Source organism: Heliangelus exortis, chromosome 6, assembly GCF_036169615.1.
Source record: "Heliangelus exortis chromosome 6, bHelExo1.hap1, whole genome shotgun sequence".
Classification (NCBI taxonomy): Eukaryota; Metazoa; Chordata; class Aves; order Apodiformes; family Trochilidae; genus Heliangelus; species Heliangelus exortis.
Genome location: NC_092427.1, coordinates 14,224,672 through 14,241,189, shown reverse-complemented (window position 1 = coordinate 14,241,189; position 16,518 = coordinate 14,224,672). Strand labels below are relative to the sequence as shown.

General features: G+C 42.1%; 1 protein-coding gene across 2 annotated transcripts in view; it reads right to left on the bottom strand.

Annotated features, from left to right (window-relative positions):
* The window catches only part of GYPC (glycophorin C (Gerbich blood group)), a 57,766-nt gene that overhangs the window by 20,905 nt on the left and 20,343 nt on the right, over positions 1-16,518 (bottom strand). Inside the window, exon 3 of one of the 2 annotated variants that reach the window (XM_071746788.1) lies at positions 12,281-12,466. In XM_071746788.1, the coding sequence (XP_071602889.1) occupies positions 12,281-12,314 (34 nt within the window). In that variant the 5' untranslated portion in view covers positions 12,315-12,466. Of the gene's footprint in view, positions 1-7,179; positions 7,387-12,280; positions 12,467-16,518 lie in introns of those variants that run through there. The other variant, XM_071746789.1, reaches the window with a different exon arrangement.

The following is a 16,518-nucleotide window of genomic DNA, read 5'->3' as shown; positions in this document are numbered from 1 at the left end:
ACACAAATATGTATCTGATACAAGTCAGAGAGAAGTAATGCCCGCATCCCTTTTGCATTTTTTGGCTACACCTGCATAGATGGAATAGAAAACTGAAAGAAATGGAGAAAACAGCCTACACTTTTACAGAGGTTGTGTGTCAAACTTAATTCCAAATTCTTCTATAAGGCCTGAATGCTCACGTTTCTCAATCCACTAAGTGACTGTCATGAGATTCTGTAGCCTTTCCCTGTGCCCCTGCCACCCACACAAGATTTAGAGGTAGAAGCTCTAAGGCTTGTTTGTCTTTCTAGCTTCTTTGCTCTGGCAGTCCCTCCAGGAGACGAACAGCAAGAAGCATTCCCTGGGACATACTCAGTCTGGCTTTACTGAACATTTTTGTCTGACAAGCAGGAGCTCAGCCAATGAGAAAGGAAGGAGTGGCAGAGACATTCCCTGTCCCTCTTGCAATCCCAGACAGGAGCTAGGAATGGCAGCATCCTTGTGCTATGGGGAGCTTCATGGACAGCTTCAAGAAACAGCCTTTTGTTGGTGCTTAGACTGGCTCCTGCTGCTCAGCTGCCTGTTAGAAGGGACAAATGGATAAAGTCACGGCCACACGAACTGGCTGTGTCCTGGAGGCCCTGCAGATACCTGGGGGAACAAGGCAGAGGAGTGCCTTGCTCCCTGACAGGAACTGTGCCTTCAGTAATACTGAACTCCCAAGGTTGAATTCCTTCAATTACAAGTTAAAAGAGCTCATTCAAGAAGAGGGAAAGGGAGGAGGTAAGGCTCAGTCCTGCCAAGAGCCAAGTCTGGATATGAGCAGGAGGTTAAAGTATTTCATATGAGGAACTCTGGCAAATACAAAAGCTTGTGCACCCCAAGCTGACCCTCTTAGCTCTGGAATACTAACACTGGCTCAAGAATTTCCTGTGCCTCAGAGCTCTAGATGGTCACCTTGTGCTTTAACTCTCCACTTTCGCTGCTGGAAGATGGACCATCAGCTGCCTGCTCACTATATGGGCAGAGGTGCAAAGATGTTTAAGTCCTTTTTAGACAGCAATGCCCAGCACCATCAGGATCAAACCTATCTTGGCAAACACTTGTCAGGAATACTGTAGCAGATGGGAAGAGATGGCAGCAGCCCTGGGAAAGAAAGTCTCTTTTTTCTTTGTACTGGTGTGACCAAACATGCAGCTGGTGAAAGCCAAGGGAAACACATGGGCAGCTCTTGCAAAGCCACAACGTGGTGTCCCTGTGCAATGGCACTGAAAGAATGGTAAAAATCAGCTAGAAGCTGGACTAGAAATATGCCAGCAAGGATGGGAAATGGGAAAGACAGGTATGTGAGATCTGGGAGCCTTGAGGGATGATACAATCCTCAACCACAGACAGGGTGCCTGTCAAGGGACTGATTTTGCATTTGTTGCTACATCTCCTCTTACCCCGGATTATGTTCAGTGTGGGGGAGAAGCATCCTCTTAGGGATATGATTGCTCACGACCACAGACAGCAAGCTGTTACTCTAACGAGCCAAATTGCAGCAAACAAAATCAATTGCTAAGCTAGGAGCCCACGTTAATCAGTATCTTCCTTGCAGATTTCCCTCAGCCACCCAGAAGTCCAGGACCTTGATATGAACTGCTGGCAGCAGGACATGAACAAGAGGTCAAATCCCTTAGGATTTGAGAGCTTCTTCCCCACTGTAAGCTGCGAAGGTGGTGCTAGACGTTCTGGTTTTTAAGCCTATTTTTTTCATTCCTCTGGAATGAATCACTGATTCAATCTTCAATTACAGGACATGTGCTCTCCTCCTCCTAGTGACTGCTGCACCTTCAGATCTGACAAAAATAGGCACCCAGACCTCCGAAGGGAGTAGCTTAATTCCTCCCTCTGGCCACCTTCAGCAGCTGTTGGACCATGTAAGGTCCTGGGGCAGGGCTATACCAGACTGGAAAGAGAGGGAAGTTTATGCAGCAATTTCGTACTCAGGTCACTTAAAAACAGCACAGTGGAAGCAGTGATGTGGAAGTCATGCTCCCTTCTGCTCTGCTACCAGCCTCTGGAGAAAACAAGCCACAGGATACGTTTCCTGCCTGAGGAGGGCTCGCAGCAGCCCGGGGGAGAAGGCATGACCTTTTTCTTAAAGGAAATGCAAGTCATAGAGAGGAGTAAAGGAAAAAAGCCAGGACTGCACTTCATCTTAAAAACAGTGTCAAGCAGTTGTACCTCCTCTTGCTTTCTCACCCTGTGTTTGAAGCTGATCCTAAATTACTTAGCAATGGTACATTATAAACAGTTCCATCTGTCTCTGCCACCCCATTGTTGCTCCAGTCAGTCATGAACCTTCCGACAAAAGTCAGATGCGTTTGAAATAAAAGGTTTCTTTCATCACAACCAAAGGAAACCAAAGGAGGTACCCTAGGGCTAGGCTCAAGTTCTGTTTCCAGCTCACAAATTGTTATGTCCCCAGGATGCAAAGATTAAGCATCTCATACAGAACGTGGGAGGAGGCAGAAGAGTCTTTGTCCAAGATTCACATATTTTAATGGATTCCAGAAAGGGAAATCTTTTACCAATGAGCAACAGCAAAGTTCAGAGAAATGCAAAAGCATTCATCTCATCAGTCTCATTCCTGCCTGCCAGAAAGTACGAGGGATGATTTACATCTCCTTAGAACATGGAGTCCCTTATGGATAATTAATCCACAGGGAGAAGATGCTCAGGAGCCATAGACATCTTTTCTTAATGTGCATGAGCCTTGAATTAGCAGGAAGTATTTTTTGGGTGTGTACAGAACCTGTTTATATTTATTTGCTCCCCTCTATCCCCTGCCTTCAATAGTGCTTCCTGCAAGAGCTCTAGTTATCACTAATAAATAACTTTGCCTTCATGAAAATCTGTGGTGATAGTGGATGAGGCTGTCGTGAGCTATTCCAGGCATTTTAAGCAGAGTAATATTAAAAAGTGAAGCTCTTAAATCAGCAAATTCTTGCCCAAAGTCCATTGAGATCAATATGAGAAACCTCAAATTCCAGGTTACAAGTATCTCAGCACCATTGACTTAGGCAATGCAGTAACTTGCAGTGGGTAAGGCATTTTCTGAGAAGCTCTACAGAAATGTGAAGGAGACAGAAATGAGCAACTATTTGTTTACATGCCAGGACCTCAGGAGATGGATCTTTCTGTTTGCAGCTAGAGCTGATGAGAAAAGATGCACCAACAGTTATTAGGAAAGGGGGGGCAGGGCTGGTGGTCACCTCCTGTTGTTCTGTTCTCATTTCCATGATGATTCAGTTGTTAAGTGAGTACCATTAAAGACTGATTATCTTCATTCACAATATCCAGCCGTACAAAATGCCACTGGTTTACAGAGGAGGGCAAAAAAAATGTGCAGCAGAAAACTACATTTCTGTATTCATATCTCAGAAGCAGCACTTGCTTCCTGCCTGGATTTGCCAGGTTCCATGTTACTGTGGTAAATCCACATCCTTACTGCTGTAAATGACTTACAAGATCAGAAATACGTCTGAAAGAGAACACCCAACCTAGGTGGTGTCCTTGGGTTTTATGCTCCCCCCTGTCTGTGTGGGCTTGCAGCATCCTCTATTTTTGCTCTTTGTCAAACACAGTGTCACTGAATTAGTCTTTGACAAGCTGAAAAGCATGAAGATTAGAACAGTCACGTTTCCATGTATTACCACCTGCTATTTCATTTCTTCCGTGGTGCTTAAATGTTCAGGCATGTGGCTTTGAAACATGATACCTTTAATGCACTTAAAAACTCTGCTGGATTTCCAGCTTGTTTTGATCTCCACAGTCTAGAGACTATCTCAGAGAATAAAAATAAATATGTTTAGGAGAGAAAATATTTTCAAGGAGAAGAACCTAAAGTTCTTCCAACTTGATGTGCTTTGCCAATTTATGTCATACTAAGGACTGCTTTTTGCATTTTATCTTTCTACTTCAGAAGGCCTAAATCTCTGCCCAGAATGAGCAACTTCATGAAGTAACAGGAGGATGGATGTGGTCAGTGTCCTTTATGAGCACTGAAGTGGCAAATAATTGTTTAGTGTTTTTTGTGTAGAAAGGAAATGGAAGGAGAGATTATTTCTGTCCTGGGGAATTTTCAGACTAAACAATATATTTAGGCAATGGAGAAGCTGTATTTTGTTTAGAATTAATGGGAAATATGTGAGAGGAAAGATGGTAAGATCTTGAATCATGAGTAGGAAAGAGACATTGACTGGAGAACTGGAAACAGAGGAAAGACTTGGCTAGCCCATGCTATGAGCTGCTTTCTGGGGCTGTACAACATGAATTTTTCCATCTCTCAACAGTGAAGTCCCCAGACATCACTGCCTCTGTGGAAATGGCTTGCACTTTAAATAATTTCAAATTATTCCCTGTACAGCAAGAAAGTAGAAATGAAAGAAGGGAGGCAAGAAAAGAAAGCAAGCAAGAAAGAACAAAGAAAATGAAAGTCAGGGTGGGGGGTGGTTAAATTGAAAAAGAGGGATCATAAACTGGGAAGATATGGTGAGGTTGAGTGGCCAAATAAACAGCATAGGAGAGGTGTTTCGAGGGACCAGATCCATCCAGCTCTACAAAGGTGAGCTAGAAGGTGATTTTTAAATTTTTTAAAGAATAACTAATGTCCTGGCATTAACCATTGCTTGAGCTCTAGGTATGGAGGAGAAGACACCTCTCAGTGGGAGCTGTGAAAGTGCCAAAGGCAGTCAACAAGGCTTCATAAGAACTGGTCCCTTTCCATTAGGTGGATACGGCCTGCACAAGAAGAATGTACAAAGCACCCTTGTTGCTCCCTGACTTGATGTTGTTCTTCTTAGCCATGCTGATATTAGCAGAAGCCTTTCACTCCACTCCTCATCATGACTGAACCAGGGATAGAATAATAGAAAAGTGACAGGGGGTGCAGAGCACACCAAGTGGTTTCGAAAAAGAGCGAGGAAACCCTGACTTCCCTTTTCCCAGAGCAAATGGGTGGCTGGAACAGAAGCATGGCTCTCAACAGCAGTTTTGTTTCCTGCTCTGTTCTGCTCAACACTTTATGCAGGATTTTCTGTAGAAATGCAGCCAAATCGTGTGTATATTCCTTTGCTTCCACCAAGGGCTTAATTGCCATTGGTAACTGTTACTACAGGCTTCTTCAAAATAAAAAAAAGTCCTGATGAGCTCACTGACTCAAAAAAAACCAGAGACATACAATGATAAACTCTCCCAGTAGTCTGATCCAGGATGTAAAAAGCATGTCCCTGGTTGTAAATAAAAATTCCTGTGTGATGACAGGGAAGACCTGGAGGGAGGAGGTGTTTCACAGCAAGCTGTGGAGAGACAGTAAGGAGAAACCAATGGGGAAGAGAAGAGGGAGGGAGACAGAAAAAGGGGAGACTCCCACAGGAAAGATGGCCTCAGCCCAAGGGATGACAAGGCAATATTTACATCTTCCTTTGTGCTTTTCTTCTTTCTCATTGCCAGCACTGTGGAAGGTCCTTGTAAGAAGGGAGGAAATAACATCTAACAACTGGGACCTGTGTTTTTCATATGTGAAGATATGAGCACTTACCTGTGGGCTGCCAAAGGGACAGGCATGAAGGAGGGGCAGAGAATACCTGTACTAGACAACCTGAGAGGTCTGGTGTAAGAGTAATGATAGAGACTGGTCTGCCCTCTGAGAGCATCCTTGCATCACAGATACATCAAGAATTTCATTTTCTGCTCCCTGTATTGGATAGGACAATGACTGTACTCCTCCTTGTTTCATAAGTCATTATCATTGCTTTTCTCTGGATCTTTGCTTCTGTGCACATGGGTCCTGTAATAGTCTCCAAGACAGATTCAGGCAAATCCTATGATGTCTAAATTCAAAATATAGAGTGATTCAGTGTCAACAGTATTATGAGCTGCTGAGTTCTGACTCTATGTACAGTAAGGAGAGAGACATCTGAATCTGGCATCCAAAGATGATAGTTTGCATAAGGCTGATTCACTGAGGTTTTACTGTATCATGTAAAAAGGATATTTTGTAATATTTTCCAAGTTCTTTTATATATATATATATATCTTCTTGCTTTCTCTTCCTGAGTTTATGCTTCTGCGAAGCCTTAAAAAATCTTGTCAGTTTTTCTGCTACTTTTGAAGGCATCTATCATCATAAAAGGGAAACATGAGCTTGAGGGTATTGGTCTCTGAACATAGATGTGGTCAGGGAAATAATATGCTCTGCATCCAGAAGTTTGACAAGCCAAAAGTCACATAGGTAATGAAAAGGTAGCATATATATAGATGTGTGTGTATATCTGTGAATTTCTATGCATACAGATATACAGAATATTACATATACATACACTGTGTGTGAATATATGTATATATATAAAGAATTCAAATCCATCTTCTAGGTTTGATGGTACTAAAATAATTCCTGTTTGCAAGTCTAGGCACCCACACATACGCAGAGACTTGATGTCTGATTTTGCATTGCTGTGACCTTGTCACACATGCTCTTTATAATGTCGACTGCTTCATAAAACTAGACATTTTAAACATGCAGTCCCCAGTAAAACAGGCATTTATCACTCAGGATAACATGGAGCTGTCTCAGGGTGTGTTCAAAAGCCCCCCTGCAACTTGCTGATAAAAAGCTTAACTCCATTTCAGGGCTTATCTGAAGGAGTTAGACCCTCATGAATTAACTGAATTTTTTTTTTTTTTTTTCTAAGATGAAAAAGAGAGAGGGAGGGAAGGCAAAAAAATCACTTTAAAACTTCAATGCAGCAGAACAAGTTTAACCCATTGAGATTTTAAGTGAAGTCTTCTGCTTCATAAGGAAGAACCCTGTGGCGAAATGCATGTCAGAAGAGAAGATATGAGAACCTGGCCTCCATTGCAGATGAGAAGATTAATTAAGAGGAAAATCACTTAATGAGATGTCTCATTGGTGAAACTACATGTGCAATGCACATCAGAAACAGGAGAGAAGCATAGCCCAGACATTGCATTTGATTTCCATGCTAACATTGGAGAGAAAGGAATTGGGTGTAAATTAGATCATGCTGACTCTTGGAGAAACAGAGTACAGATCTTATTTCAGCTACAAATTATGAGCTTCATGCTATTATTATAAGGCTGCAGTACCGTTACTACATGTATTTGAGTTATAGGTTACAAATAAATTACCCAGAAAAGACAGTCCTTTTCTCTTCTTGTGTTCATAAATTGTTGGCAAACCAAACCCGAATTCTTCAAGTGCCACTTTTCTTCATTCACCAAGTAGTTTTTCAGAATGCTTAGCAGCTGGTGAATTTTTCATCAACTCATTTCTGGTGTAACACTGTCAAATTTGTTTGACTTAGGAACTGAAGCCTTTCAGAAGCAGAAAGACACAGCCTGTCCAAACACTTGCCCAACTGAGGTTGTTCATGTATTCTTGTCACTTCAGCATCTGGGTGCCTGCCAATTTTTCATGCATTTCCTATCAAAACTTGGATATGAAGCAAGAAGAAGGTAAACAAAGGTCTTACTAGTGTCAAATGCTGTATTTAAAAGTTTTCTGCTCCTTCTGTGGGAAACAAATAGGCCAGGTGCTAAATCACTTCTGAGTATGCTTCTTTTTCCTAAGCATCTATTATAAAATTAGAGAGTGAGAAGCAGAAAGCTGTTGCCCTAGTGGATCTACTGGAGTCAAGGCTAATTCCTACCTCCTGGCCCCTATAAGTGCCTTTCCATAGCCAAATGCTACCTCTCCAGCAGCAGTGCCCCTGGAAAGCAGTCATTTCTCTATCACCTGTAATCAGTCCTCTCCATGCAGCCTACCAGCCTTTTGAAGTACGGGTGTCTGTACAGCACCAGCACAATGAGATCCCTCTGCTGGCTTGAATTTCTCTGGTCTATAGGGATACTAATCCCTTTGTAACAATAGAAACAGGCACTCTACAGAGCAGATACACAAACAGACTTTCATTAGAGAATGCAGGCCTGAAAGCCTGTTTCACAAAAGGCTTTGCTGACTGGACTCAGTCATTTGAATAGGGATGGACATGGAGTATATTCCACAAGAGTCCAGAAAGAAAGGTGCAGCATCACTGAGATGCAGACACTGCACAATTCTGTAATACGAACAGGCTTATGTATATATCCAGTCACAACCTGAATCCTTAACATCTACTTTGTAAATCATTGTTTTTTTTGTTGTTTTTTTTTTTTTTGCTTGTTTGTTTTTGTTGGTTTTTTGTTGTTGTTGTTGTTTTGCTTTTGGGGTTTTTTTGGTGAAAAGTAGTACTTAGATATGCTGAGAACCCTGAAAAAGCAGACTCTGATTTGGTTGGGCATCACCTCCCTTTCCCCCAGCTTAGCAGTTTGCTAACATTCCTCCTGTTACTTACTGAAATTTTAGGTGCATTCTGAGCCTTTCCATTTGCAGGCACTGAGAGTGCCAGGGAGAGCCCTGGGATATAAAGCTAAATTTTCCAATTCGTATGTACAGTGGTGGGAGACAAATACACAAGCAGAGGCATTCAATTTACATAAATGCTTGTGGGACATGTTTTGAGACTTATGTGCTAAAAATGAGAGGTTATTATAATCTGTAGGTTTCGTTGTTTACAAATGCTTACAGGTTTACCAGTGAAGACCAAAATTTTTGTAATCAATAGCCTCTATTTTTGTTTATTAGTTACAGTCACAGACAAGTGCTTCTGTTAATTAAGAGCAATGAAATCAAATCTATTGCCAAGACAGCGAATAACATGATTAAAAGTCTACAGGGAACATTTGTGGCTTTTCAGAGGCCCTCTGTGAAAGGTTGTGATATGACTCCAGGAAAAATTAAAGGACCAGTTTGCAGCCCCCAAATATATCTCATAATTTAAAGGTAAAGGACAAAGCTGTTCTCAGAACCACACTTGCCATTTACAGCTGTAAGTAACATTGCCCTTATTGGGGGCCACCTTTGCCAAGCTCTCAGCCTCTCTGGAGGGGACAGCCCACACCTAGTTGCCTCTCTTTGCCAGAAGCCCTGGCTGTCATTGTGGCAGGTGCAGAAGGGAATGATGGAGCTGACATCTGCTCGTGGGACAGAGGCAGCACCAGGGGCTGTTCCCAAGCAGGGCTGGCCTTGCACCTGGGCTGCTGCTGAACTGCAGCTGGCACTGAAGATGGAAAGCATCCAGCTTACACCACTTGCCTTGTTCCTCACTCTCTGCCTCTCTCTGCATCTGGGGCATGACCTGAGGTCCAGTCTTGTCTTCTGGTTTCCTTTTGGGACAAGATTTCTACATAGCACAGGCTGTAATTCTTCCCTACCCACTCGGAAGGAAAAATTTATTGGCTGGTAGGTGATGAGGAAGAGAAACGCCCACAAACAGCTGGCACTTGAAATATCAGAGCCCTCAGGTAAAACATTCCCAGCATGCTGAGTACAGATTAAATCCTGTAAGGTGCAGAGCACCCTCTCCAAGGTGATGAAGAACTCTGACCCCGAAGGATGCCTTTACTTAAATCACTGCCTCCCTAGACTAAACTTTCAACCTGGTGACGTTTATTTGACTGAATCCTTCACCTCATTTGAGTTGTTCCATTGCCTGCTCACTGCAGTCTAAAGGAAGAGGGCAAAAGCTGCAGTTTTGGCTGTGGCAGCTGATTTCTTTACTTAGGTATTCCATTTTATTCCAGACACACACAAATGTCCATTAACAATGAACAACAGAGTGAATGCACACACACTTCCTAACATCAGCAGGCAGAACTATTGGCTCTCTTGCCTCTCTGTTGAGGACAGAGTGATGTGATATCTGAGCCGGGCATCGGAAGTGCCAGAATTTAGATGGTGTGACATCCCTGTGTAGAAGCAGAATACATTTGCAAGGTTCACAGACTTGAATATCTTAAATCTGAAACAGTAGTCTGCTCCCACCTGGATTGCCAAGATCATACTGTATTTATAGAATGAATAAAAATTCCTTATCAGCCACAAGTGAATACAAGGAGATAAGCAGAGAACATGAACAATTAAGTAACAACACTGTTCAGTTTACATCAGTTGGCAGCTGCTCTGTGGTCTCACTTGCAGGTACTCAGCAAAGAATTATGTTCAGAACAGCTAAAGGTTTTTACTGATTCTTTATGCATTTTTCACACCCATTTCAAAGATTTTCACTATGGTTAGGAAGCAAATTTGTTTTTTCAGTTACCCTGCCTCTCTGGAATACATCTGTTGTCCATGCTGTGCAGTGCCTGTCAATACACTGATCTTTCAATATCTTGTTTCTTGCAAAACTGCTGTAATTTTTTGTAAGAAATGAGACTCTTTTTTTCCAAGACCTGCCCATAAAACCTCAATCATTATAAAAAAAATGCACCAAACTTGCAATATAAAGGTATGTAGTACTACTAGACTTTCCTCTATTTTCAGTTTGTTCTTAATCTGTAAAGTTGACTCATGTATTAAAAAAAAACCAACCAAAACCAAACCAACACCCACCAACCAACAAAAAAAACACCAAGAGAGGCAGACTGAAACGAAGTATAGAAACATACTGTCTGGGTCAATAAAGGAAATTATGAAGAAAAATAAAGGATGGTCAGTATTTTTGAGTCAGAACACTTCCAGCTAGATTGCAAGCCATTAGTTTTCACTGGCAATCATATGATCTTACAATGTTTGAAGCTGAGAATTCCTGCCTCGATTTTGGAAAAAACAAGAACCTGATGCATCAGCCTTTTTTCATTATGAACAGACAAAAGGCCTCACTGAGGTACTAACTCCTCATCCAAATCCACATTAGGGCTCTCTGACAACCTGGGTCTGTCAGAGGAGTGATTCATAATGTATTCAAGACCTTAGTGATCATCCTGGACTTGTCACCTGGCCAAGTCTGTCACCAGACACAAGATTGGGTCTGGGCCCTTACTGATAACTCACAGTGAGCTAAATGCACCCCAGTGAGTCACAACACCCTCTTGCATGAACCTGGTGAGCACCAAGAGAAATAGTTTACTAAAGGTTTTCCAAACCCAAATTCTCAGAATCCTTAAGTAGACTGCATGTTTGCTTCCTACTAATAATAAAAACAGGCTGTAAGAGAAACAATAGAAAACAAGCTATAACATTCTAAACTGCTGAATAAAATGGAACAAAATATAATATGAGGCTAGTATCTTATCTTTCTTGTTGGTTAGAACTTGCAAAAAGGACTAAAGGGTAAATAGAAATTTCTGGTTGGGATTCCAGAATTGCTACTCTTGCTGTGTCATTTCTGCTGGATCAGCCTGCCTCATTCAGAGACTGGGAACCATCGGCGGTGTCAACAGCCATACAGACCAAATATTCGTATAGTTATCTCTGGATCAAACCCTGAATTACAGGAAGCTCCCAGCGATGCCTTCTATGCTTTCTGCCCTCACTACTGATACCACAGTATGACAAACAATTCTGCTATTGGCAGTTTGCTTATTAAAAATAACACAAAACTAATGTTTTGAATTAAAGCAGGAAAGATTATGCTAGAGCCGTGAAAGAGACATGGAGCTCACCAAAAACTGAGAGTTTTCCTATTGACTTTTTTCAGTTCATCAAATCATAATCCATCCCTTCCTGCTCCACTTTCTTGTTTTAATACTGCCCAAAATTAATGCTGCCATGCTGCAGTAAAGCCTCTGCACCATCTTCACTGTTCAGGACAAATTCTCTCTTTTCAAACTTATGGAAATATGCAGAGTTAGACCAACGGTGAACTTGCTCTCCTGTACTTTCTCTTGCTGAGAAACTAGTTTGTTTGTCCTGAAGCCCACGTTTCTAAGTTTCCAGAAGCAGAAACACATTGTGGCTTTAAATAGAGACTGTCAGTTTGTGGCTTGTGTCTCATATTACACACAGACAGCTTGAGAGCTAAACACAAGTTGGGCAGCACCATTAATATCTTAGAAAAGCGTCAGTACATTTTTGAAATGCTCTATATTTTCATTCCTGAAGGCGGAGGGAGGGAAAAACATTCAAATGAAACTTTTCTAATCCAGTGTTTAGGTGGAAACACTGCTAACTTTGCTCATTCCTATTCAGGAGTGGGAGTTTGCAGAGCCTGTTTCAGTTCTTCACACACACACACACGCAGAAACACAAAGAATAAGGAAGGAAAACAGTTTCAATACAACTTTTTTTCTTCAGGATTAATCTCAGGCAATTTTTTTTTTCGTATGAAATGCATTAGACAATCTTTTTTCTTAAGCAGCAGACTGGTAAATCCACTCTTATTATAAGGAGGGGGGGAATAAGGGTACTCACGTGGTTGAGATGTCGCATTGTTTTGGTAACTCATAATTTACGTCTTTGAAAAATGCCTTATTTGTGTTGACAGTCTCTCTTCCCTGCTCAGAACGGACGGCGGGATTGAACAGAACAGCTGGAAGAGCCCAGGAAAATGCTCCTCTTGTTCAGGCTCTCCTTGCCTGGCTCCTGACCCCTTTACAACTGGAAAAGGAAACAGCACATGTGTCATTCTCTTTTGCCTGTGTAGCTCACATGAGCGGGGAGGGGCACCCATTTGCAGATAGCAGTAACTGTGTTCAAGTTTTGCAAGTTGGATGTATTCCACCCTTTGCTTTTACTAGGCAGCAACCAGTGGAAAGAAAATGCTCTTTTCACTTTTAGCCAAATGCAGAAGCACCTAGTAGAATAGCTTTCCAAACATCTACCCACCACTGTTAATATTATTTCTTTTACATATAAAACTTACTGCTGACTCTCTTCCCAAAATGCCTATCATCATCACCACTGGGTAACAGCAAAAGCAGGGCTTTCAATTTTCATTGCACAGCAGCATCCTTAACACAGTCTAAATGATTCTGTCATTTTAACAGGTGAAAATGGAGAATGACATTTACTGGGTCAGTGTATAGGATGAATCTAAACAGTACTCCAAACAAGGAGGAACCTTTGCCTGCAGCACAGGATGAGGCACAAGTAACTCCAGTCCTGGCTCTGACACAGCCTTCTTAGGGAACCTTGGGCAAAGCATTTTATCTCTGCCTCAGTTTGTCACCTGTAGAATAAAGATGGTAAGACTGATGTCCTCCCACTCTTTCATCTGCAGGTAGGCAATGTTAGGAAATACTTCCTTGGTCTGCATGGGTTAATTTACTCATCCTCCTCAGCAAGATTTTTATACTGGACAAGGCTAGCAGCTCCCTTATTTATACTGCTGCCATTTAAAGCTATCTGTTTAGCCCTCTGCAATCAGCAGTATGTAGCTGTTGAAAGTGTGCATATGTAGTCAGCCCATGGTTGATACGGGCTAGGACTTCTAAGTCATACAAAAATCCAAGTAGTTTATATCCTGTCTTAGACACTAAGAAGAGTTGACAAAGTTTTCATTTTCCTTTGTGACTCAGGATGAACTAACTGCCTGCCTGTGACAGCAAAAACACAGTAAATGTTGAAATGGAAGTGGAAAAAAAACAGAGGCATGAAATTCAGGCTGACACTCATCCTATTTTGCAAAACTGTTGCAGCATTTTCTGTGAAATCATCTCAGTGACCTCCTACAAGAAACTGATGCTGCAAACTTGGTTTGAAGTATTTATTTAACAGTTACAGGATGGAAAGAACAGCGACTTATTTACATGCCTATGACAAATAACAGCTTATTATGAGCATGGATAAAGTAAGCAACTTTGGTCAGCATTTTCCAAACTCTGGACTCATGGTAGAGAGTCCTGGAACATTTAGTGACAGAGCAAAGCAAAGCACTAAACAAAGATGGGAAAATAATAGCAAAAAGTCCTGACGATGCTCCTCTGTTTTCAACTCTGTAGTGCAACACTGATTTGTACCAGATAGATAATTCTCTGAAGATATATAATGTGCTTACGAAAAATTATGAATTTCTGTCCTGGGACATGAGAATTTTCAGTGATTTCATTTTAATCTTTCATTATCCTGATCCCTGAGAATTTCAGAACTGGTGTTGAGAAGAGACTTCTTGGCCACTGCAGCTTAATTGAAGGATGGACACTACTGATGCCTTCATGATGTTAGTGCCAGCTGTCTAGATCCCTCCCAGGAGTTTTGTGGCAGACTACTCAAAGTGGCACACATGCACCTGAGGGGGCTGCCCTACCCAGACACTGGTGAGCTCCTAGTGGTTAAACCCTTTGCATCTCTGCAATACTTCCTGCATCTGTCTTCTTTTGTTCTTATTAAGACTGCTCTTCTATCACCAAAATCACTAGGAAAGTTTATATAAGAGGATTCTGGGAGAACCAAGCCCACATGGGAAAGCTCTTTTTAACACCTTGGTATCTTCACTTTTCTTAGGATTTCTTTCTTTGATTATTGCAAAAGCGGGGATTCCCAGTAAACCAGAAAGCTTGGGACCCCTTTCCCAAGGCTGTCACTTGCCCTCAAGCAGCCCATTAAATAATCCCTCCCTGACCTTTCTCACTCCTCATTAATGGGAAACATGTGCGGGTGGGGTGGAAAGGCACCACAGCTTCATAGAGCCCAGCACGCTTCTGGAGGAGCCTGAGACCAGGTCACAAAACAAAGAGGAGCTCAGTGCTCTCTGCCTGCCTCACCCATCATCTGACCACCCTTGGGGGACAGGAGACACCAAAAGACCTCAAAGGAAGAGATGGATGTGAGGGAGTGGTGGAGAAAAGATGTGATTAATCAGTAATTTCCAGCTTGTCTGAACTCTCTCCTAAACTTAAAATACAGTGGTTGCTTCTGGCAAAAAAAGCACCCCCCCCCCCAACCACCCCCTGCAAAAAAAAAAAAAAAAAAGGTGAAAGGGTGAAGATAATGTAGGGTGTCTGAAAGCATTTTATCTAAGGGCTCTGACACTCATACAGGATCTCTCAGATGTGTGGGATAACTGAGCTGTGTGACTTTCATCAGCCAGTTGCTAGATCAGCTGGGACCACTACATTGCCATTAAGCTACAGAAGTAGTACTGGTTTCCTGCCCTGGTGAATACTTTTGTATCTCCAACTTTTGTAAGCTCAGAAGCCAAAATTCCCTTTCTGTCTCAGTAATGCTTTCAGATATGACACTCCTTTCAGGTCCAAGACCGTTAGCTCAGAAGTGGGACCTCTTTTATCTCTCATATTGCAACTTATCCTTCTCATGCTAAGAACAGCTATGTAATCAGTTCATAGTCAGGCCCACAGGTTGTTCTCTTTGATATTATCTTGCTCCAAGATAAATTATAGCTCACAGTTGTTCAGGCTTGGCAAGCTGATGCTGCGTGCAGCAGCTGTTGTTCCCAATGGGAAGGAAGGGCTTAGGCTGCATTCAAAGGAAAAAAATATGCCAAAAGGAAAAGTGTCTCTTCAGGAAGTTATGCCTGACAACAACAGGACATCAGACTAGAAATCCCTGTCTTTGCAGGATTGTCATCAAAAAAACAATGCAAAATCTGCAATCTCAGCCAGCAAAAACTGTGTCCAGTTTGAAAGACTCTGAGTGGAGAGATGGTGTTGGCTTTCTCCTCATCTCTGCTGGCTACAGTCTTCAGGATGTTTTAAACTTGCCAAGCTGGTAAGCTATGTGTGAGCTGGATGGATCCCTAACTTTGAAGACTTTCTGCAGGTCTCAGAGAGGAATGTCTACAATGAAGGAGCATCTAGACTGAGTCCTGAAGGAGAGATACTTCATATGAGATATGCTTCAGGAAAGCATTTGGATCTGGATGCCTTGTGAAATGCCATTTTCTACTGATTACCTTTCTCTCCATCTCTGGAAGGAATAATAGCCTATTACTGAGGCCTTGTGCAGTAGGATCTCCTCACTGACCTCAGTATTCTTGCATCTTTCCTGTTTCCCATTTATTTTTGTGCTAAGAATGTGGAGATTCCTGGCCATAGACTACCCATCCCCTGTGAGGGCCAGCTCAGATTTGAAAAATGTAATGGAGAATAAAACCTTTGTGACCACGCAAAAGGGATTAGAGTTGATTTATTACCCAGGATGGACTATGATGCTAATATAACTCATGTTTTATGTGGTGCTGCTACTTCCAGGGACTGTAAGAGGAACTAGCTTGTGAAATCCTTGGGAGACAGAGCAGGAATTTTCTGTATGCTGTCATAGCAGTAATTGTTACTGAACGAGTTCTTGACCATCACATAAGGCCAAAAGAGGAGGATTTACCCAGGAGATAAGAGATCAGCTCTCCTTCCTACTTTGCATCCTGGGCATATATCTATTTTTTACCACCTCTCTGTCTTCTAGTTGAACTTCCTTCTAGTTTGGGTTATATTTCTACCCCTGGAACACACCCTACACCCTGCTTTACCTTATCTCACAACTGCTTGCAGTTAAAGGATGTAGTGTGCCTGTTTGTGTTTAAGATATCCCCACCTAGACTTTTAGTTTATAGGGCAAATGCTTTCCCCTTTACATCTGTAAAGTATCTGTGCTCTCAGGGGAGCCTCCTGTATCACTACAATACAAATCCTTCTCAAATTGTGCCATCACTCTGCAAAATGGAAATATAAGGAGACTCTTAATCTCTACAGCCC